The 22330-nt window shown below is 41.9% G+C and overlaps 5 protein-coding genes across 15 annotated transcripts; 3 read left to right on the top strand and 2 right to left on the bottom strand.

Moving 5' to 3' along the window:
* LOC8072538 lies at positions 4971 to 9100 on the top strand. The gene is made up of 12 exons (XM_002441168.2): positions 4971 to 5212; positions 5308 to 5422; positions 6280 to 6350; positions 6729 to 6775; positions 6844 to 6988; positions 7061 to 7117; positions 7200 to 7398; positions 7546 to 7607; positions 7710 to 7810; positions 7980 to 8034; positions 8104 to 8151; positions 8698 to 9100. The coding sequence occupies exons 1-12, from the start codon at positions 5047 to 5049 to the stop codon at positions 8874 to 8876; spliced, it is 1245 nt and encodes a 414-aa protein (XP_002441213.1). The 5' UTR covers positions 4971 to 5046; the 3' UTR covers positions 8877 to 9100.
* LOC110430337 (probable protein phosphatase 2C 49) lies at positions 10398 to 12402 on the top strand. The gene is made up of 4 exons (XM_021447906.1): positions 10398 to 11047; positions 11160 to 11513; positions 11594 to 11699; positions 11811 to 12402. The coding sequence occupies exons 1-4, from the start codon at positions 10616 to 10618 to the stop codon at positions 12200 to 12202; spliced, it is 1284 nt and encodes a 427-aa protein (XP_021303581.1). The 5' UTR covers positions 10398 to 10615; the 3' UTR covers positions 12203 to 12402.
* Positions 12611 to 13603, bottom strand: LOC8061764. Its single transcript, XM_002439865.2, has 2 exons — positions 13058 to 13603; positions 12611 to 12896 (listed from the first exon to the last, which is right to left on the bottom strand). Exons 1-2 carry the CDS (start codon positions 13247 to 13249, stop codon positions 12849 to 12851), a joined length of 240 nt encoding a protein of 79 aa, XP_002439910.1. The 5' UTR covers positions 13250 to 13603; the 3' UTR covers positions 12611 to 12848.
* On the top strand, positions 14143 to 19166 carry LOC110430338. Of its 11 annotated transcripts, none has more exons than XR_002447786.1 (10): positions 14143 to 14620; positions 15955 to 16034; positions 16333 to 16416; positions 16952 to 17002; positions 17511 to 18250; positions 18331 to 18393; positions 18477 to 18509; positions 18635 to 18664; positions 18758 to 18784; positions 18887 to 19166. XR_002447786.1 is itself a non-coding variant. In XM_021447912.1 (10 exons), exons 3-9 carry the CDS (start codon positions 17548 to 17550, stop codon positions 18778 to 18780), a joined length of 498 nt encoding a protein of 165 aa, XP_021303587.1. In that variant the 5' UTR covers positions 14143 to 14620; positions 15955 to 16416; positions 17511 to 17547; the 3' UTR covers positions 18781 to 18784; positions 18887 to 19166. The 11 variants fall into 11 exon arrangements, 6 of the variants coding, with proteins under 6 accessions (XP_021303587.1, XP_021303588.1, XP_021303585.1 ...); XR_002447784.1 differs by lacking the exon at positions 16952 to 17002 and adding an exon at positions 15420 to 15498; XR_002447782.1 differs by lacking the exon at positions 16952 to 17002 and adding an exon at positions 15420 to 15498 and having other exon boundaries at positions 16322 to 16416.
* On the bottom strand, positions 21209 to 22120 carry LOC110430324. Its single transcript, XM_021447865.1, has 2 exons — positions 21757 to 22120; positions 21209 to 21635 (listed from the first exon to the last, which is right to left on the bottom strand). Exons 1-2 carry the CDS (start codon positions 21881 to 21883, stop codon positions 21406 to 21408), a joined length of 357 nt encoding a protein of 118 aa, XP_021303540.1. The 5' UTR covers positions 21884 to 22120; the 3' UTR covers positions 21209 to 21405.

The raw sequence follows: 22330 nt of genomic DNA, 5'->3' as shown, positions 1-22330 counted from the left end.
ACAGGGTCGTGTATTATATGCGCTGTGCTGTACACGTTGACTGGTTTATGAGAGTACATGACCTATCAGTTCAGGCTTCCGTCCTAAGATAAATAGTGAAATATATATTTTATAATATAAATCTATTTAGAGATTTTTTTAGATAAAGGATGTAAAGTCCAGCCTCTATATTTAGGGCTTGTTTGGCATAGCTCAACTTCACTAGTAAAGTTGTTTATTTAGAAAATAGCTTCATGAGTGACTTTCTAGATGAAGCTGAGCTGTTTTGGAGAAAATGTTTGGCAAAATAGCTTCACCAACTGCTTCATGCATAGTTGAGAGAGAGAAATGAGGGAGAAGTTGCAATAAGCTACTTTTTTCCAGCTTCATCCAACTTATGTCTTTGTGAGAGGAGAGGAAAAACAGCTTCACCCATGAAACTGTTTTGGAAATAAGTGTTTGGCAAAAAAAAACAGCTCACAACAGCTCATGAAGCTGTTGTAAGCTGTACCAAACAGGGCCTTAGTCGAGCTTTAAGATTCTTTGACTCCACAAAAAACGAAATTTCCATTCTTTTTGGAACAAAAGAGTAGCAAATTAAGGGAAAAAATAGTAAACTTAAATTGTGTTATTATCCAACAGTCTTCTATAATAGTTTCGTAAACAATTTTGCTTGGGATCCTTGAACTATTTCTAACCAACCTTCTGTCAAAAAAAAAAACATTTCTAACCAACCAAACTTTTCTAAAAGTTGTTTGTCTCTTATCGCTTTCTTATCTAGAATTCTTTATTTTTCCTAAATTACACATGCATCCAATTTACTTCAATCCCTTGAAAAAAACATTGAGAAGTGGATACTGGAGTCCTTTCGACTGTAGAACTTACGAGTTCAAGAGGATATCTAATAATTTTTTTACTTTTAAGAAACTCTTTACCATATTGTTAAAGGACTTTTTTTCTTGTTACTGAAAGATCAAAATAGGAGTTATTTTACAAAACAGTTGTAGATGCTGGTATAGTTTACATGCTAAACTAATAGATCTAGCAAGTTAAAAAATATAGCAACATTAAATTTTCTACTTCCCTGCCAACAGTATCCTATAATAACTTTCTAAACGACTTTGCATTGGAAATCCAAAATTATTTATAACCAATCAAACCTTTCTTAAATAATTCTTTGTCTCTTCTTGCTCTCTCATCCGGATTTCTGTGTGTTCTTAATTTACACATGTATCCAATTTACTTAACCCAAGATGAGGAACAAATATATAGAGTTCCTCTTCACTATAGAAAACGAGTGAGAGATGATATTTGGTAACTTAAAGCTCTTTTTACCCAACCGTTGAAGGACACTTTTTCTCCTTTTTGTTAAAAAACTAAAATAAGTAGTTGTCTTACAAAACTATTGAAGATGCTATCAGCTGGATTATACTAACCGTCCGTAATTTTCAATAGTACTTGAGTTCAGCTGTCAACATGTTAGTGTCGTTCTTAATACCTCTGAAAACATCCGGGTTATAACACACTGTCGCTGTTTCTAGTAAGTCCTGTCCTGGACGCTACGCCTGACTGCTGCTGAGATGACGCGGCCATCCCCGTCGGCCCGGCGTGATGTGAAACGCGAAAACGGAAATGGAGCTGCCGCCTTCCACCAATCTCTCCGGTAATAGTAATGCTGTGACAAGTAACAAACTGCATTAAACTGCTCGTCTCACAGAAAGTTTGTCGGTTTGGAATTGGATTCATAAACTGATCCCTATTGTAGCTACAGTTGCTTTCGATTACATAAACACCTATTGTCTGATGGAGTGAGACGGGACAATTCTGGTAACAATCTGTGAAAATGGGTACTCTCAACTCTCAAGCAACAAAAAGAATGTCGATTTAGTAAAGTATAGCTTGATAACAGGACGGTTGGTCCATACTTATGGATATTTTATTTTAAAAAATAATATAAATAAAAAGAATATTCTTGAGGAGGGAAGTCTACAAAAGAATATGCTTGAGGATTCATAATGGGCACTCGTGGATCGATTGAGTACTATAAATTCTATACACAAACTGTTTCTTGAGAGTTTGCATCTTGTCAGCCATCACCGCTACAGTTAGCTTCTTGTTAAGGTCTGCTCTGCTGCTACCAGATAGTAGCAGCATTTTTTTTTCTCTCCAAAGAGGTTTCTACTGCAGTAGATTCAGTAGAAATTGTTTTAGAATGAACTAAACAGTTTATCCCTTCAGGTAAACACTCATACATGCTCTTCCTAGTTCCTGCAAATCAAGCGGACAAGTAGTACTGCGATATCATTTGAAGGCAGCACTTCTCGCGTGTTCTAAAACTGTTTTTTTCTAACGCACAGATATTAGGCCTTGTTTAGTTCCAAAAAATTTCAAGATTCCCCGTCACATCGAATCTTGTGGCACATGCATGAAGTATTAAATGTAGACAAAACTAAATACTGATTATACAGTTTATCTGTAATTCGCGAGCTGAATCTTTTGAGTCTAGTTAGTCCATGATTGGACAATATTTATCACAAACAAACGAAAGTGCTACAGTAGCCAAAACCAAAATTTTTCCACAATTGTCAAATCAACAGAGGCTGCGAATGATCGATTTAATTCAGATTGGACCCGGAATTAACAGGCTCTAGTTAATCAATGCTTATGTGCAGGTCATTCGAGGTGAAAGGAATGATGATTGCTTGCTTGTGGACGAAATAAACAAGAAGGAAGCTAGAAGCCACACATCGAGACAGGACATATACGTCACTGTTGTAAAATTATGAAACTGGTAATCGCTATTTTTGACTACTACCTTCCATCTGTTTATCTTAATGTCAAAATAACAAATGGAGCATTTTCTTTTTGAAAGAGCAATTTGAAATTTAGAAAGGAACAGAAAAAGAAAGCGGCAGTGGTGGCTGGTGGGTAGAAGCGCGGGGGCGTCGTTCAAAACTACTACAAGGGTTATATTTAGATTCCATCAAATACAAAATGTAAAATACCAATTGTTTTAGAACAATGAAATATAAAATATCTAAAATTTCAAAATTATGTTTAGTTCCATCTAAAATATCAAAATTTTCAGAGTTAGGTGAGGCCGTGGGGTAGTGAAGGCTTTTTTTTTTTGTCTTTTGAGATCAAAATCTAGAATGCAAAATAATAACTATTTTGCTAAAAAAATTGAATGTTATTTAGTTTTATTCTACAAAATGGTGAACCAAAACCTAAAACTTTAGCTTAAATGAGGAAGTAAACAGGTCTCTTGGATTGTCCAGGAAAGGACGTTAGAATATAAGGCCTTGTTTAGTTTGAAAACTTTTTTTTGGTTTGGGGCACTGTAGCACTTTTGTTTTTTTGGCAAATATTCTTTAATTATGGACTAACTAGGCTCAAAAGATTCATCTCACGATTTACAGGCAAACTATATAATTAGTTTTTATTTTTGATTATATTTAATGCTTCATGCATGTGCCGCAAGATTCGATATGATGGGAAATCTTAAAAAGTTTTTGTTTTTTTGGATAAACTAAACAAGGCCTGAATACCTTACTTATATGTAGCGGTTGCTAGTGTAGCGCGTGTTTGCAACTTAGGCCATGTTTAGTCCCTATCAAAAAAATTTCATCAATCCTATCGAATCTTTGGACACATACATGAAACATTAAATGTAGATAAAAAAAAAATAAACTACACAGTTTGGTTGAAAATCACGAGACGAATCTTTTAAGCCTAGTTAGTATATGATTAGCCTTAAGTGCTCCAGTAACCCACATGTGCTAATGACAAATTAATTATGCTTAATAGATTTGTCTTGTAGTTTTCAGACGAGCTATGTAATTTGTTTTTTTATTAGTTTCTAAAAACCCCTTCCGACATTCTTCCGACACATCCGATATGACATAAAAAAAATTTCATCTCCAATCTAAACAGAGCCTTATCAAGAACAACGTAGTCAAATCTCATAGAAAATAGAAAAATATTAACGCACAATGATATTATTCGCTTGTCTGAAAAGTCATAACTAAAAATATTGTTAGCTGATTCGTTGTAAAAAAAATACTATTGAATGACCGATAGATTTGATGATGTAGTAGATAAGCTCAAGCGAACAGGCTTCATGTATGTTTAGGCCCTATTTGGTTTCTCTTGCTAAATTTTAGTTAGCTAAACTTTAGTCACTTTAGAGCAACTCCAACAGCTTAGTTATTCTTGTTGTGGAGGCTATTTTAGAATTTACATAACAAAAGGTAGACTCCAATAGATATGCTATCTAGTTTTGTAAAATAAAAAGTTGGCTACTTCTTGATTTTCAATGGCCATATATAGTCAAACACTGACATAAGCTATATAATTTTGTAAAATAACAAGATTGTTGTGGATCTCTTATTTTTTAAGAAGTTTTCTACTTTACAAAATGGCTAAACAATAGAATTTGGCTACTAATTTTAGCTAGACTATTGGAGTTGCTCTTAGTAGATAAAGTTCTAAAGACATTGACTAAAAAAAGCTACAATAGTTTAGTTCCATTAGTCACCTAAAAGTAGCTAAAATAATTTTAGCTAGCTAAAGTTTAGTAAGGAGAACCAAACAGCCCGTCATAGTATGAACTATAAAATTTGATTCTAAGACCCTGTTTGGTTCCTCTTGCTAAATTCTATTGGTTGACTAGTGGGATTAAACTATTTTAGCTCCATTTAGTCAGTGTGTTTAAAATTTTAGCTACTAAAATGGCTAAAGTTTAACTATTTAAAATTTAGTAAGGAGAATCAAACAGGCCGATAAATTATTAGCCATAACATAATCATTTTTTAATTTTATATAAAGCCATCTATGTCGCTACACAATGGCATATATGCTCGTTAATTTGTACTACCGGTGAAATGAGAACGCCCCTCCAAATTCGTTGTTCTCGAAACTCGTCGAAGAGCCGCGTGTCACAGGCTCACCTGCTACTTCAACAGGGTTTATGCATCATCCAAGCTGAACACGTCACCCTTGGTACTCCTCCAGGCTCTCCGCCGCTTTCAGCGCTTCAGCACGCGGCGCCGCCGCAGGCGCGCAGCCATGAGCTGGATCCGATCGGCTCTGAAGAGGGCCCTCATCGCTCCGAAGCCGTGGGGCTCCCGCCAGTTTGCTGCCACAGCAGTCGCCGGCGAGACGCAGGCTGAGAGGGTGGCGGCGGAGATGGTCCGCTACGCCCTTGGCGGCGCCGTGCACCGGAGCTCGCCAGGTTCCCCCTTCGCCTCCCCTCTATTTGCGCTAGTCTGCATTAGGGTTTTGAGGGACTCGCTCATGTGCCCTGGGCTGCTGTCGCTGGTGTGCCAGAGGAGGCGATGCGGATACTGGAGCAAGGCGCCTCGAACCTGCAGGGCGGAGGCGAGGGCAGCGCCGAGGCTGTGGGCCTGCTCATGCTCGCTATGTCCACGCTGCTCTACCGGAGGTACGGTGAGCTGCACCACTCATTTTTGTAAATTTCGAGCAGATTTTTCTTTACCAGTTTCGCAGACCCTGCAAGGCTGCAATGAGGTGGATCCGGCCTTGGGCCAATTGATCTGGGCGGCTAGTATAGAGTTTTACTTTAGTATAGGTGCAGCAGTTAGGACGATTTTGGGCATATATGATAATATTATTACTAGAGTGCAGTGGGGAAGCTAGCACAAATTGGAGGTGTGCTTGCCTTGGGTGCATAGCCCCTCAGCTATATGTAGCTTCGCCCTGCTAGAGTGAATGTGTCTACTGGTTTGCATATTGGCAATGTATCGGTGCATGGTGATAGTCCAGATGATACATCAACGGTTCTTATTTTGCACTTTGGCTTTAAATCCAATCAAAATTTTGACAGCTTTCGCTAACCCTGTAATATGGTGGTTTGGGCTCTTGTTTTTGGGTCAATTTGGCCTCTGACCTTAAGTTATTTAGATTTATATATCCGTGGCATTTAGGAAGGATTTAGGCATAGCACACATTATGTAAAGAACAGAGGATGAGGGTGTGTCTTCCAGAGACCAGAGTGCGAATTGGGCTATTGCTTATGTATTGGTTCATGAGATAATCTGAATCTGGAGGATAAATCATGGAGAGTATACCTTTTATAGACGTTTTACATTAACATTACAACTACCTAATATGATCAATATCTGTTGTGGATAGTTACTGCTTTCATGTGGTGTAATCAGGTTGAGCTTGTAGCTAATTATATAAAATCACCAACTGGATCCTTGATTTATTTTTCTAGTTGGACCATCCATCTTGAGCAGAGTTGAGTCATTTCAGCAACCTCATGTTTTCTTTGTGCAGTGGAAGACGTCAAGATGCAATGGAAAAGCTCAAAGCAACCCAACAAGTTGCCCCTTCTGCAGCTTTCAGAGGTAATTTCACAACTCTACTTTATATAATGTTAATTCTGTATATCTGGTGGGTTGTAAAGACTGTAGATGCTTATTGTTTAAACATCCAATACAAATAGATCATAAGTCCTACATTCTATTATGTTTTTTTGGCATTGGTATAAATAAAAAAACAAATGCTATAGATATCAAGTGTTCTTATTTACTGGATGATGATCCTTTGGCTTTCATGTGCCAAAAAAGGAAAGATGTTAGTAGAGTTGTCTCTGAGTCTGAGGAAATTGCCCGAAAATAGAAGTGAATAAGTTTTAGGTCTTCAAAAGACAGAGTTGGGGTTATTAGTGCAGTCAAAAGTCTTTGAGTGACATTTCTGATGGGGATTGATAATTGATTCTGCAGTTGCAGCGTGGGAAGCACTAATGGGATTACACATGGAGGCAGGGCAGGTTTGGTACTAGAAGCTCATTTAGTCTTCAGTGTTCTTATTTGAGGTTTTAAAGTATTTTGAATACAGGAGATGTCCTACTTGATTTCCCCAGATGATTTAGTTGATCTGTCAATCAAAGATGATAGCAGATGGTCTGATCAGGACCATCTTAAATTTCGGGTTAATGCTATCAGAGGACTTGTTGCACTTCTGAATGGAGAAACAGAATCAGGTTCTTTTTTATGTCATGAATGTTGTCGTTAGATCAGACTACAAAATTTGGCTTACATGTGCTCTTTATCAGCTGCCCAGCTGTTTGATGATTGGAGTAGAGACTTTTCTGGAGGCGAAAACCAAACACGTATAACTATCTTTGAAACAGAATATTCACATTTTTCTTTTCCATAGTGAATACTTGAGTCTCATTGATGCCCTTTCCTCAGAAAATGCTGCCATTTCATATGGTGAATATTTGCATTGTGTTGGGGATTTTCAAATGGCAGCACAAGTGTATGAGAAAATTCATGAGGCATTTTGCATGGATGACGTGTCTGGAAACCTTTTAGCAGCTGGAAACATGGTTTCTGAGGAGGCTTCTCTTGGGGCCACTTGCTCATATGGCCAGCTTTTATCTCACTCTGGGTAAGAAACAGAGTCATCTCTACCATTATTCTTTGGTTAGTATTATAGATTAACCCCAATATTTGATTTATGAACCCACAGAGATAGTTCACCTTTTGGATTAATATCTTCCCTTTTATGGGGGCTCACCTTTTCATTTTAATCCAGGAAGTTTGATGAGGCAGAGGATTATCTCACAAGAGCTCTACAGAAGGCTGAAGAACAATTTGGTTTGTCACAATAAGTTTGTTAAAATGAATGAATATAAGAAAATAGTTGCATTCAATTCCTTGACCATAATTGAATAATCATATAAACTTCAATCCATGTAGGTGCAAACCACCCAAAGGTTGGTATTATATTGACCTGTATAGCTAGAATGTACAAAATGAAGGCAAAATCGGAAAGTTCTACTTCAATTATGGTCCAGGAGGTCTGTAAATCCTTCAATCTTTGAACAGTTTGGTCACTGGAGACCAATGAATAACATTGATATTTAATTTCTCTCTTCTTCGTATCTATGGTACTTGTGGAGGAACTTCATTCTATGTATGTGACCTAATACTTGAACACAATATATCTAATCAGCTGTTTGGTTGCAGGGATTATACAGGAAGGCCCTAGAAGTATTGAAAGCTCCTGCTATTAATTCTGAGGGTAAAAACAATTATCTTCTATCGATGACAAGGTTCCTCTTGATATATTGACATTATTTTTATTTTGCAGGTACCAGCAAGCAGGTCGATTGGAGAGATATCATCTCCCTTGCCAGAGGTTATATTTTTAAATTTGAACATTCAACAATTTAAATCTGGTGTCACTACAATCAGTTGCATTTGAATATTGTCCTTAGTTTATTCATCCTAGCATATCCAGAACTGCATCTTCATACATTCTGTCTTAAGAACCCTATTCCACCGTACCTTCATATCCTAGTACAACAGGCTTGCATTGTAACCCAAACGCGAAGCTAACTATGGGAAATAATGATTTCTAATCATTTTAATTCTGAGTTCCATTATTTGCTATAGGTGTTGGCCCTTACTTAACTAATTTTTCAGTTAATTGAACTAGAGCAGATCCATGTATATCCGTGGATTGCTCTATGCCATTCTTGTCTCACATCGATCTGTAGTAAGCTTTGCATTTTTCGGGTCCTGACAAATCTGACTATTTCAACAATTTTAATATAAGCTATCTTTGGTACCAGTTCTTGTGTATATCAATAATTCAATATTGCTTTATACGGATCGATGCCTTGTGGCTTGTGACTCATTCTTAAGATTTTGAGACAACACTTAAACTAAGCTCAACTTGCAGGTGAGTACGCAGAGCTGTTATTAATTCAGTCTAACAGGAAGGCGGAAGGTGAACGGATGAAGCAGTGGGCAGAAGATGCTTGGAGGAACCGTAGGCTAACGCTAGCACAAGCTCTAGAGTTTTCAGAACCTTCAAAGCCGACTCTCGTTGTTGACACCCGGATCGGCAGGGTCGTGTAGCTTCAGCCAACAATCTCATGAGACGTACCATGATGCAATGCGAGGATGCACCTCATGTAATATTTCGAAGTGTTGCTCCCTGTGGACTGCCTGCGCTTCGCAGGCAATCCGAGAATGCACCTCATGTAGTAGTTTCTCCCTGTGGACTTCGCCTGCGCTTTGCGGGTTTGATGCGTCCCACTACCATGTGGCCATGTCCCAGTGTGTCTGCTTGTTTTTTTTTACCACTTTTTTTTGATAAAATTAGGCCTTGTTCAGTTCACCTAAACACCTAAAATTTTGTAAGATTTTTCGTCACATTGAATCTTGCGGCACATATATAAATTTAGATAAAAATAAAAATTAATTACAAACTAATTACACAGTTTGTCTGTAAATCGCGAGATGAATCTTTTGAGTCTAGTTACTCTATGATTAGATAATATTTGTTAAATAAAAACGGAAATGCTACATGCTACAGTACTCCGAACTAAAAGTTTTTGCGAACTAACTCGAACGAAAGACGCGCAGGCCTGCTCATGGATGGATATTACTCCCTTCGATTTTTCATTAAGTGTCACATTTAATTTGTCTTAATTAGATGTTTATATCTTTAACCATTAATTTTTTTAAAAAATATATAGTGTTATGTTATAAGATTAATATTTTTAGGTTTATTATGAGAAATACTATTATAATTGTGAAACTATATTTTTTTTAAAAAATATTTAGTTAAAAATTATAATATTTAAGCTTTTTTTAAATGCAGCCAAAACTTTTAGAAAAATGAGTATTTTTTGGAAGAATAAATTTAAACAGTGGTATGTGAAATTTGGTCTGTAAAAATTTAAAAATTGGTAGTTTGGAGCCCTAAAATTGTATAAACTTGCTTGGTGGTTCGTGTCTTTTGTGGTGCAGACAAAAAAATTAAAAAAACATCTAAACACCTATTTAGAACATAAAATTTATAGTAAAAGTTTAGGATATAAACAGTCCCTTAATTTAGGACAAATCAAATGTGAGAAAAAAACGGAGGGAGTAGCTCGCCAACAGCCCAGCCCAACTGGGAACTGTCCCGACTCTACACGTGTTCAAATGATCAAGTTCCCTTTAATGATCATAGGGGCCCGACATTCCGGACCCACACGTCAGTGAGGCATCGACGATATTTTTAGGGGCCAAATCGGCCACCGCACGAGGTCGGGCCCGCGAGAACGCAACTTTAAATTCGCTGTCGAGCCGCTGTCGCTTGGGAGTTGCGCGCATCAACTTGACGCTGCCACGCGTCCCGCCGGCCCCGCTAATCACAGGCGCCTTCCCCCCCACGCCGCTTGTACTCTCCGCTGACAGCGGCAGCATCAGGCAATTCACAGCCGACATGTGGTTCCCTCCGCCACCAGCCGGCGCTCTGTCCCCTCCACGTGTAGGGTTGCCACGGGCGGCCGGCCCCCCCCCCCGGCCCCGCCTGATGGCGCCTCCTCCGGTCCTCCCGCGTGGGAGAGCACGGCACGGTGTTCTTTATTGCTCTCTGGCGCCCGCCCGCCCTACCCTCGCGCTCGGAGGCTCACGCGTCCAATAATCGCCGCACACGGTTGGTTTGCCCGAGGGCGACGGCGACGCGGGTGGATTGAGGCGCGACCAAAAATCTAGCGCGCGCGGGCGGGCGTCGTTGCGGTGGCATTGCGTCTCGGCCTCCTTGCGTGCGTACGTTCGTGCGTACGCCGGGGACCGGAGCCGATCCCGGCCCGCCTTCGCGCGCCATGGCCGAGATTTGCTGCGAGGAGACCAAGTCGACCCCGCCGGCGTCGGCTTCGGCCATCACGGCGCTTGCCAGGGGTCGCCCCAGGGTGGAAATGGCCGTGGCCGAGGCAGCATGCCGCTCCAGCTCCAGCTCCACGCCGGCCGCGGACGAAGGTGCCGGTGGCGGTGGCGGTGCCAGTGCCACGCGGTGCGGCAAGCGGCGGAGGGTGGCGTGCGCGGCGCCCGTGCGCTCGTGCCAGAGGTCCCGGACGACGTCGGGGTTCGGCTCCACTTGGTGGTGGCCGAGGTACGGCGTCACCTCGGTCTGTGGCCTCCGTCGCGAGATGGAGGATGCCGTGTCCATCAGGCCGGACTTCCTGCGCGGCGCCGCTGACCCTTCCTCCGGCAAGCACCATTTCTACGGCGTCTTTGACGGCCACGGTTGCTGCCATGTACGCGCACCCCACCTCGTGCCATAACTCATAAGCGGCGAGAGATCTTTCTTCGAATGCGTGTCAACAAGTAGTGCTGACTGCTGAGCGGGTGGTGTTCTTGTGCCATCAGGTGGCCAGGATGTGCCAGGACAGGATGCACGCGCTGGTCGCGGACGAGTACAAGAAGGCGGGCTCCGGCAACAGTGCCACGGCAGCAGCGGCGGAGCCGGCCTGGGAAGAGGTGATGAAGAAGGTGTTCGCGCGGATGGACGGTGAAGCCGCGACCCGGGCCGCGAGCCGCAGCAGCAACGGCAGCATCGCCTGCCGCTGCGAGCTGCAGAAGCCCACGCGGTGCGACCACGCGGGCTCAACCGCCGTCGTCGCGGTTGTCAGCCCCACCAGCGTAGTCGTCGCCAACGCCGGCGACTCCCGCGCCGTCCTTTCTCGCGCCGGCGTCCCCGTGCCCCTGTCGGTCGACCACAAAGTAAGCTTTGCATCCTTGATTGCTCGTATCGTACGAGTACGACACTTGTCGTCTCACCGGTCACCACCGCCTTGCTTCAGCCTGACCGGCAAGACGAGCTAGAGCGCATCCAGGAGGCGGGTGGCCGCGTCATCTACTGGGACGGCGCAAGAGTGCTGGGCGTCCTTGCCATGTCTCGAGCCATCGGTGAGCGCCGCGCCGCGCCGCGCGCTTTTGTTCGAAATCCGAGCGAGCTTTCTGTCCAAACCAACATTTTCGGACCGCCGTGCTTTAGTTTGAAATTGTTTGGGCGCGCAGGTGACGGCTACCTGAAGCCGTTCGTGACGGCGGAGCCGGAGGTGGCGGTGACGGAGCGCACGGACGACGACGAGTGCCTGATCCTGGCGAGCGACGGGCTGTGGGACGTGGTGACCAACGAGATGGCGTGCGACGTCGTCCGGGCCTGCTTCCGTAGCAACGGCCCGCCGTCGCCGCCTGCCGCGCGGCCGAACGGCGTGCTCCCGCCGCCCGCTGCCGGGGCAGGGCGGGAAGGCGACGACGGTGCGGCCAGCCCGGTGAAGGGCGTGGACAAGGCCGACTCCGACAGGGCGTGCTCCGAGGCGGCCCTGCTGCTTGCGAAGCTCGCGCTCGCGCGCCGCAGCACGGATAACGTTAGCGTCGTCGTCGTCGACCTCCGGCGGAGGTGCTGAACTAGTGATGCTAAGGGGGCACGATTACATTTTACACCCACCGAGGCACCGACCCATCGATGTTTCGTCTCTTGTTTTCTTATGCTATTGATTGAATGTGCCGATTAATAAATAGTCTAATTCTCTAATCTGCGCAGATCTTTATTGTAGATAGATACTATGAGTCTCAGTATGATTAGCGGATCGCGAGTTCCAGAGTTTCCGAGTTCGTCGCAATCAACACTTTGGATTATATGTCTGGCTTGCTGCTCTGGCAGATAAGTACAGAACAATTGGTTGATCGAGTTATGTGGGAGTACTTCTGATCTGATAGGAATAGTAAATTAGAATCCCGTTAGTGTCATGTGATCTGTCGAGATTAAGTTGCGTGAGAGGCGGGCGTTACACGCGTGATTGGTCGCTCGATCCTTAACAAGGTCTTATGCTTCAATTATTTGCTCAACGGCTTAGATTCTTAATCTGATCAATACAAGCTCCTGTTGCACCCAAACTCCTCTGTCAAACTCACAAGGCACCACTCTCCCATGGACGTGGACACAATAATATACATGGCCTTCGAGTACTCACTATATTTACATTACACACACAGTAATATCAGAGACAACAGTAGCACCGACGTAGCGCGATCGCCATCATCTACGAGAGCTCATTCCTTCTTCCCTATGCCGTGGGACATGTTGTAAATCCCGCGCCCCTGCACCAAACAACAAACACCAAGACGTCGGTCGATCAGCACAGATACATACACGTACGCATGAGTCCTCCAAAATGCAACATTTTTTTTTGTTTTCGTTTTGGTATATCCAGATATATATAAACAAATGAGAGGCGAGGTATTGCTACTACGGTACTTACAACGAGGTACATGCTGGAGAGTGCGAGGGCGAGCGGGATGGCGACGGAGGTGATCACGTCGTGGCGGCCCTTGAGGTACGTCGGCCTGCGGACGCTCTGGAAGTACCTCTGCTTCTCCAGGATCTTCTCCCGCGGCCGGAACGGCGGTTCCGGCTCCGACGACGACGTCGTCGTCGGCGCCAGCGGCGGCATCCGCTCTCGAGCTGCGCACAAGCTTACTACAGCAACGCACCGGAGATCACTGGCCAGAGTTATGATCTGTTGAAGCAAAGTAGTGCTAGTCAGGAGAGCAAGGTGAAGTGAAGGATATGCAATGCAAAGCTGGACCGCTGCACGGGAGCATGTCTATCTTTTAATAGGCGGCCGAGTCCTCCACCAGAAACCCCCAGAAAGCGCTCAAGAGAACCAAAGATACGGTGCATGATGATTTAGCCGGTTCCATTTGAGAATGTTTGATTGAGCTCGATCTGACGTCCAAAAGGGTCCAGACTCCAGAGTGTTCCGCGGTTCGCTGGAACTAGGGTAGGGACACCACACCGCTCACAGGACCCGTGCTTCACGAAAACCTCCCGCCTCCTGCCCTTTTTTCCTGCCAACTCTTTGTTTTTTTTAGAGGAAGGTAGGATATATATTATCACTTTGAAGTGTTTACATAAATAGATACAGGAGGGGACTCAAACCATATATATCTTCCAGAATCAAAAGTACATACGAACTTTGCAATCATATGAGCCTCCCTATTGAACATCCTACCTTCATGTGCAAACCGCACATAATTAAAAGACTTTGATCTTTTATAGATATCTTGAAGAATTCTCCCCTAAACCACCCGGTGGCTTTCAAGGAGTGAAGCAGGTGCCACGTCACTTGAATTTTTTCCAGCCATTGGATCTTTGATCGTGTGGCCATGATTATCCGAAGTGGATTCTAATAAAAGCAGCTTCTCCGGCTCCTTCTTGACTTCCATTGGCTTCCCCTCTGGTTCTCTCAGTGCTATTCGGCTTCTCCGACGAAGCCAGCCCACCAAATATATACCTGAGCTTCAGATTCTCATTCTGGATCCTTCCAGCCAAAAAAAAAAGAGTCGCACCTTCTCCGTGCTCCCGCAGACCCGCACCTCGCCCCGACGCTTCCGCCGCTCCCGACCCCCCCGCCCCCGCCGCCGCCCCCGCCCGCGCATCCCTTCCTCTTCCTCTTCCTCTCCCTCTCGATGTCGCCACGTGCCGGCCAGCGCTCGGCGTCTCTCAACGCGCAGCGCCTCAACGTGCGGCGTGCTGGTGGCGCGGTGGCACTCCCGGGCTGCAGCGCGGCACCGCCCATCCCCGGCCAGGACGCAGGGAGGGTGGGCACGGCTGCTGGCTGCCAGCGCGGCCGTCCTCTAGAGCTCCTTCCTTCCTCTCCTCCCTGTACTCCGCGTCTGCTCATGTGCTACAGTAAACCCTAACTGTCTCTGCTGCAGGTCATGTCCGCCCAGCTCTCGCTCCCGTCGGTGGACCTGTGTTCTTGTGTGGAGACTCTCGCTGGCTACAGTAGCGGCGCTGCGGCGGCTGTGTGAACGACGAGGTATACTACCAGCTGGCTCTTTAGTGTCGTAGTTCACTACATGGTACTCGATTTTGTCCGCTTCCCTGCTGATATCAGTGCACTTGCAGAGCTACAGCTTGAGTTTTGATTGTTCTGCAAATCGTCCGTTGTCTTAGTTTGTTCATAATATTTAATTATATCCAACAAACAAAATAACAAACAAAGAGGTCAAGCAAATTTCAAATGGAGGCTGTTACTTTTTCTAGATTTTAGCTCTCATTGCTTTATGTTCCTACATACATGTGTACATATCAAGTTTTTACATCATCCTCTTATGTGTTGTTGTGTTCTGTTCTATGCTGATGGCTGAAGGTCAAAAATATCACCCTACTTGGCTTACGGACTCTATTAGCCATACAGTTCTCTACATTATGTTACTTATGATTCTCTCAGCAAACATGTGTTCTATTTTCTTAGCATATTATTCAGGCTTAAGTACCAAATGAGACTCAATCTATTAGGAGGGCTTCAGTTCTGGTCAGTTGAGACTGCATTTTCAGTAATAATAATTGACCAGATATTTCCTTTAGTTTCCATGTAATGGAGGCTATTGTATTTGCACTCAGTCTATAATTTAAGCAAATTTCTAAAAAAAAAATATATCCAAGTGGTGAGGAAAATCAATGATGCTTCAACAAAAGATCAAGCAACTTGCTGACAATGAAACTGATGTTAGTAATTGTATGAAAGATAGAAGAGGATTGATAATATTGGATTTTGAATATCTATCTTTAGCAATTTGTGGTCCTGAGTTTCTGATAGACTTCCACTTCTACAGGCTAGCCATGAAGGCATCTCTAATAGAGCGCATTTGTTAATAGGAAGCTTGTTTCTGAAGATGTGATTCCGTTCTTTAGGTCTCTGATTGTTCCTCAACCTCATAGTATTTGAATACTACTGCCAAAAGATTCATACTCAAAGAAGTCCAGTGCTCAACTATTTTGATCAGATTACCTGTCATCTGGAATGGGGCATCTCAAGTCATGAAATAGAGTTTAGCATTTCCTTTCTTATGAAATTGGTTTTTACGTAAGTTTTTGCATATTATTATATTCCATCTAGATGGTGTTCATCTCAGCATGCAAAGTAGAGTTTGCCATTTCCAGTTTTATGAAATTTGATTGCAGGTGGCCTTTTTACTCAAAAATGATTTCTTTAGTTTTGTGCACATTGTACATCTTGCCTCTCTTTGACGTTATGGACCAAATACCACACCTTTGATTTAACTGTTTAATATATAGTGCCACAATTTCTTCCATGCAACTCTTTATCATCGCACACTTACATAGTGACAAACTATTCTGTATTTTTAGCTTTGGCCATTGCAGGCAGAAGCACATCCAGGGCATAATGTTATTGGATTTCTTCTAGGATCTGAAAGTAATAACAGGAGGTGACTACATGAAGTATGATCTATTATTGGAAATCTTATGATATTTTTGGAAGCAAATGGATAGCCAGTCTTTATAAGAACTTTCTGAATATATGATGAACTATGTAATTTTTGGCACTGAATAATCAGAGAATGCACATAAAAGAGTGCAAATCCTTATATTAATATTTGTAAAAAAAAACTGTACACATCCCTTGCTGGTTTCCAAGAAAAATGGGGTTCGCTTTTATGACTTCCTTATGTATTGATGCCTACTTCAGTGTTCTACTTCATAGTCTATTTTTCAGTGCTCTTTCAGCTTGGGACAACAAGAAGCTCGTTAGGAAATTCAGAGGGCCTTTCTCCAGATCAACGCTATCAAGTTGGTCATATTTCACAATCGGTAAGATGCTCTCCACATGGTACTTCTCAAATGCATGTTAGCTTGACTCAGCAGCATGTGATTAATTTATTTAGATGATTTTTGTACAAACATGTATTGTTTGTCTATGAATAGGTGGGTATACCTTTAGCAGGATTCCTTACAGTTATTAGGCACAATATTTGTTGGTTTGTTAAGCTTCGGAAAGGCTACTGAAATATGTTTATTTCAGTGTCCATGGCATATTCTGGAAGTTGTTTAGTTTTCATCCCTACATTTATAGCTCATTTCCAGTTTTCCAAGAGTGTGGAAGGGTATCTACTATCTATATGAAATTGTCAGATTTGGCATCTTTGTTTGTCATGCATGTGCCTAACATAGCTCTCTTTCAGAGTTTATTAATATTCAAGTTTTTCAGGTCTTACATTTTTGTTGTCTCCTTATCTGTTCTTTTTCTCTTCCTGATATTGGCAAGGGGTATATTAAATACCTACCATTTGCTTAGAGGTTTGCAAAAATTTGTTATGGTATTTTATATTGCTTTTTATTTCTGCAGCACTATTGGCACGACATGTGAATTCCTTGTTTTGAAGCCTCCCTACCTTCAGTTCAGTTTTTTTTCTTACCTACATGCTTCCTAAACCAAATATATATGTAGTGATTTTGCTCTGTTATAGTATATAATACATGTATCAAGGGGAATATTCTTGGCAGCAATGAAGATAAGAGTGCACATGGTCGACCTCTAGCTCTACCTCTAGGTCTCTGTATATGTTGCACTTCCTAATTGTAAAGAAGGTTTTGACTAGGAGGAAACTATTTCCATATATATAAAAGCATAACTCATGCTAATTTTTCTCGATAAATATAAATGTGAGAGCTATTTCGTACAATCAACAAAGGAGTCATACCAAAATAGTTCTAAAAGGATTCAAATGTCATCCTTAATTTAATAGTTATGACTGCAGGTGCTAAACATTTAATTTCATAATAATTCTAAGACCATTCAATCATCATCGTTGTCTGCATATTTTTCAGTGCAAATCCTATGAACTTAATTGCTACATTAGATCACACATATGCTTATTCTTTTATTTTGTATGATAAATATGCAGTTATCATAACGACGAAGCTACAATAACAATTATCAAGATGGATGGTCACCACTATGCAAATCTTACAGTAATTAACGACTCAGAGATTCAATCCATCAGTGCCCACATAGAAGAGAGAGCAGTGATTGCAAGGCTTCCACAGTCAGCAAGAGATATCATAGGGCACAAAGACTTAAAGGATGTAATCCAGGAAGAACTTCAGATTAATATCAAGGTAGAAGATATCTCACAGTACAACTCAGATTACATTATCATGCTAGACTCATCCAGTACAAAGACCATCCTCCTTGACAGAGGATTTCTCAAGGTTGGTTCCTTCATACTTCCACTGATCCCATGGGACAGAAGTTATGGTTCAACAATTCTCCCTCTTCAGACCCATCTTACAGATGCTCACAACCTAAATCCCCATTCACTCATAGCATCCAACAGTCAACACCTAACCATTTATATATATGGGCTTCCACCTCATCTCTGTTGTGAGTTCATAGTACGCCAGCTCCTTAAGAAAATATGCATTGTCCACAAAATAGCATTTACGCCAGCAAACCTGACATATTCAGTGGATGCTTACGGATCAGATATGTCTATACCGGAGATCACACATATAGGTGTCAAAAAAGAAACACATAATGGTAGTATTATCAGCATCTGGCCATTATGGTATGAAGTCATTACAGAGGACATGCATCCCAACCAACATGACCTATACTATTTAGAAAACACTGACAACTTTCGAGGTAACAACATTTACATTTACAATGTCTTTATTAAGTTTGAATGGTACTATCTATAATCATTATGACTACAACATTGGCAGGAGACTCTGATCTTGACAGTGAGCACCATAAAGAGGTCCAAAAACAGTACTATGACCTTCAAGGTATACTCATCTATTCCTTTGACAATATACATATAAAAAAATGTCGTAAAATACACACTCATACTATTGTGTTCTTTTCACAGATGGAAACAAAGAGACCACTTCCCAGTTAAATGGTACATCACCCACGTAACTTCTCTTATACTTTACATAGATTATCTTTTAGTACCATTATATACATACATAACACAATTATAGCTAACTTTACATACTCTCTGTATTCAATTATATATCAAAACAGAATACATCGCCGGGTATTCAGATGATTCAGGTAACCATTACAAACTTAATCTTTCACCTACAAGCATTTAACCAAAATCACTAACTCCTTTTTTTGGTATTATACCGGGGAAAAAATAAGCAGACTGGGAACCATATGTACCATGATCAGGTAATAAACGAAAACCCACCTCTGAATTCAAAATTAGCTCGAAAAAAAAAAATAGTCAACTTCTTCGAAAACCACAATGATCTAACATCCGTTTCTTGATAGGTACCTTAAGCACCAGGGAACACAAACATATTTGGCTAGCACACTTCAAGCAACCAAGGATCATATTCTGCGAGTCTGGAGCATATACACATAATATTATTGCTACTATATAATGCTTGCATCCTGTACATAAACACATGTCATATTTCTGTTTATGTAATATCGTTGCCTACTCAAACCAAGAAACTATCCAATACTTAATGCATCCATCCTGTAAATACCTACAGATGTAATATGTTTTTATACATGTAGCATATATAAATATCCGCTCTGTTAAAAACTCTAAATGTCCAACCTTTGTATTCTATATGAACCTATCCTCGCGCGCGATGGCGCGCGGGTTCCACTAGTCATCATATAAGGACTGCTTTCCTGCCAACTCTTGTGCCCCTGGTCGTGTTTCGGTTTGCACTGGACCTAGCAAAGTTGGCACTGACCGGGCCCATACCATTCTCAAATTAGGCCCATCTTTGAAGGCCCGGTAATTGTTTCCGCGCGTGCAACGCACAAGAGCGCGTCGTCTCCGTGGCGGGTAAGCCTACGACTGGTCCGAGCCCAGCAACGCGTCTACCACACCACGTCCTCGGCCTATATCTATATGCATCAAGCATATTGGAAAAAGTCTCTCAATTTTCACAAAAATCTAATTTTTATCTCTGAGCTCTAAATCGGACAAAATATATCCCTCAACTTTTAAAATCATGCACATTACATCCGTGACGTGTTTTTAAAAGCGTTTTGTTTTTTATTTTTATTTATTTCAGCTGAATTTTTTAAAAAATCACAATAAATCACATAAAAGTCATAAAATAGAAAACTCAATTTTGTTAGATTGCAGATGAGTAGATCTACATATTAAATATATAGTATAGTATGTTTTAGTATAATTTTTTGATGCATCTTGAGATCTATGCTTTTTTGTAATTAATTAGACTAATTATAGCTGCAGTTTCTATGGTCTAATTGTGATAAAATTTATATGGTGGGCTAATTATTCTATGCTTGAGTTGTAGTAAAAATTTCATACTCATTGGATCATGTATTACTTAGTTTTAGATTTATTTAGGATTATGCTTGTTAAATCTTAATAAATCTATAACTAAGTTATACATGATATAACGAGTATAAAATTTTTACCATAGTTTAAACATATAATAATTATCCCAACATAAAAAATTCACCACAATTGGACCATACAAACTATAGCTATGAATTATTCTAATTAATTATAGAAAATCACAGATCTAAAGCTACAACAAAAACTTTGTACTAAAGCATACCATATTATATGTTCACTATGTAGATCTACTTATGTGGAGTCCAACAAAATCATATTCACTATTTTATGAATTTTATGTGATTTACTATAATTTTACAAATATTCAGCCGAAATAAATAAAAATAAAAAAGACAAAACTGCCTTCAAAACCGCTCATAACCATGAGTAATATGCACGGTTTCAAAAGTTGAGGGATGTATTTTACCCGATTTTGAAGTTCAGAGATAAAAAACAGATTTTCACGAAAGTTGAGAGACCTAAAGCAGACTTCTTCCTTGCATATTCAGGTAGCATTGGTTTTGGGCTGAGAAGCATACACACTTCAAGATAGTCACAAAGCGTCAGTCATGTGAACTCTTCTATCAAAACATATAGTGTACTCTATTTAATTCACTATCGTCTTGCTCGTTTGAGTTTATCGGTCGAAACTACCCGTCATTCAGTAATATTTTTCTCTCATAATAAATCAACGAACATTACTTTCAACCATAACTTTTCAGCTAAGCAAACAAACTAACATGTTTATGTTTGATACAGAAGAGTCCGCCACCTCGACATCTTGTGGCATTCTAGGTCGTCGTGCTGGTGCTTGTTCTCGCATGCGTGGCACTCGGGGATTTGCCGGTTAATTTGATGTGTGGTCGTGCAAATGCGTGGCCTTGGCAGCCAACACATATGCATGGTGCCAACGTTGCATTAGAGTAATTTTACAGCTATCACACGATCGATAGCTTGTGCCTGCTGAAAATAAACAAAAAAAAAAGCTTCTTCCTTAACACAGAAACCTGAACACTAAGCAATTTTCAGTTTTTCTTCCATGTATCGAGCTACACGTACATATGTATCGAGTAGTGCTGCATCCGCTTTTACTTTACATCCATGTTCGCCTAAACAATCATTATTTAGCTTGTTTGATCCGTTGTTTCTTTTTAATCGGTTATTTTATCCCATTTTGTCGGTTTAAGTGACCGCTTAGGTTAAACAATAGCCAGCGGCCAACTATTTATCTTTATCGTCTAGGATAACACTAGTAGATCACTATATGCTAACGGTCTGAATAAGATTAGCATACACTAGAGAGGATCGAAGAGATACACATGATGCATGCTTTAATTTATTGAACCCTCCACTCTCAAGATACATGGTGTACTAACTTTGGTCGGCACGCAGTCGATACGGCCCCGCCGGGCGCGACGCTAGGTGGCCGGGAACGGCCGGGGAGGAAGAGGAACGCGCTGGATTAGTAGAGGGCATCGCTGACCGGTTTCTTCTGCACCGTGGTTGCAGGTGGTGCAGCACACCACTTCTTCTCGACATAGTTAACGCATTGGCATTCAGCCTTCGTCTTAGAGCACCAGCAACCAGAGCAGAAGTTGGGACACGAAGCGAAGGTGTCGTAGCACACGCAGCCACCGGTTAAGGGACAGTCGCAGTCCTTGCAGAGTTCGTCCGCCGATTCCGCCGCTGCTCCTGGCCAACACGTAGACGCAGGACAAAGCAAGGAAAGCGTTTCAGGAGACGAATCGATCGGCAGATGGATCGACATTTTTATGTTTCTGGAGATGTGGATCGATGCTTAGAGATGGAGTACCTCCTTGGATGAGACTGGCGAAGTCAGTCCAGCTACGTGCCGAGGATTGCCCGGCGAAGAAGCCCAAGGCCATCACCAGGACCAGGAGCACGGCAATTGCGCTGCGGCTGCCCTTGTTTTCCCCCATAGCTGCTGCTCGATCTCTCCGAGCTAGCAAGCAGTTTTAATTTGCTTCAGTGCCGTGTGTGCTTCCGGCCGGTCACCTTTGCCCCGCCAGGCCGCTGCCAGTGCCAGTGCCAGGACGGACCTTCCCTATTTATAGGTCACATTCAACCGTAGGGGAAAAATTGATTCATTTACCAAGGTACAGTTGCTGCATGCTGCTCATTGCTCGTGTTGTGCAGTTGTGAATTGTGATCCGTCGACAACGTCCACACATTTGGATGGGCACCCCCTAATTGTCCTTATCCCTATCCCACCCACCACGATCTGTTATCCTGTTCCCCCAATCACTACCCTGTCGCTCATTCAGTCACTTGTTGCCGTCTAATTGTCCTTTTCTTTTCCTCTTGTGTGACAGATCACCTAACTAAAAGTTTGTGTATATTATAATTTTTCTTGTATGGTAGTAGAG

This window comes from Sorghum bicolor, chromosome 9, assembly GCF_000003195.3.
Source record: "Sorghum bicolor cultivar BTx623 chromosome 9, Sorghum_bicolor_NCBIv3, whole genome shotgun sequence".
Classification (NCBI taxonomy): domain Eukaryota; kingdom Viridiplantae; phylum Streptophyta; class Magnoliopsida; order Poales; family Poaceae; genus Sorghum; species Sorghum bicolor.
Note: the sequence above shows the minus strand (reverse complement) of the source record. Positions and strands in the feature narration are given on the sequence as shown.

Bases quoted from the DNA above. Each gene is read 5' to 3' on its own strand.
- LOC8072538 (XM_002441168.2), top strand. From the start codon at position 5,047: ATGAGCTGGATCCGATCGGCTCTGAAGAGGGCCCTCATCGCTCCGAAG. The intron at 6,776-6,843 runs GTTTGGTACTAG...TTTTGAATACAG, and splicing joins TACACATGGAGGCAGGGCAG to GAGATGTCCTACTTGATTTC. The intron at 6,989-7,060 runs GTTCTTTTTTAT...GCTCTTTATCAG, and splicing joins GAATGGAGAAACAGAATCAG to CTGCCCAGCTGTTTGATGAT.
- LOC110430337 (XM_021447906.1), top strand. From the start codon at position 10,616: ATGGCCGAGATTTGCTGCGAGGAGACCAAGTCGACCCCGCCGGCGTCG. The intron at 11,048-11,159 runs GTACGCGCACCC...TTGTGCCATCAG, and splicing joins ACGGCCACGGTTGCTGCCAT to GTGGCCAGGATGTGCCAGGA. The intron at 11,514-11,593 runs GTAAGCTTTGCA...GCCTTGCTTCAG, and splicing joins CCCTGTCGGTCGACCACAAA to CCTGACCGGCAAGACGAGCT.
- LOC8061764 (XM_002439865.2), bottom strand. From the start codon at position 13,249: ATGCCGCCGCTGGCGCCGACGACGACGTCGTCGTCGGAGCCGGAACCG. The intron at 12,897-13,057 runs GTAAGTACCGTA...TGTTTGGTGCAG, and splicing joins TCTCCAGCATGTACCTCGTT to GGGCGCGGGATTTACAACAT.
- LOC110430338 (XM_021447910.1), top strand. From the start codon at position 17,548: ATGGATGGTCACCACTATGCAAATCTTACAGTAATTAACGACTCAGAG. The intron at 18,251-18,330 runs GTAACAACATTT...CAACATTGGCAG, and splicing joins AAACACTGACAACTTTCGAG to GAGACTCTGATCTTGACAGT. The intron at 18,510-18,634 runs GTACATCACCCA...ATATCAAAACAG, and splicing joins GACCACTTCCCAGTTAAATG to AATACATCGCCGGGTATTCA.
- LOC110430324 (XM_021447865.1), bottom strand. From the start codon at position 21,883: ATGGGGGAAAACAAGGGCAGCCGCAGCGCAATTGCCGTGCTCCTGGTC. The intron at 21,636-21,756 runs GTACTCCATCTC...CGTGTTGGCCAG, and splicing joins CGCCAGTCTCATCCAAGGAG to GAGCAGCGGCGGAATCGGCG.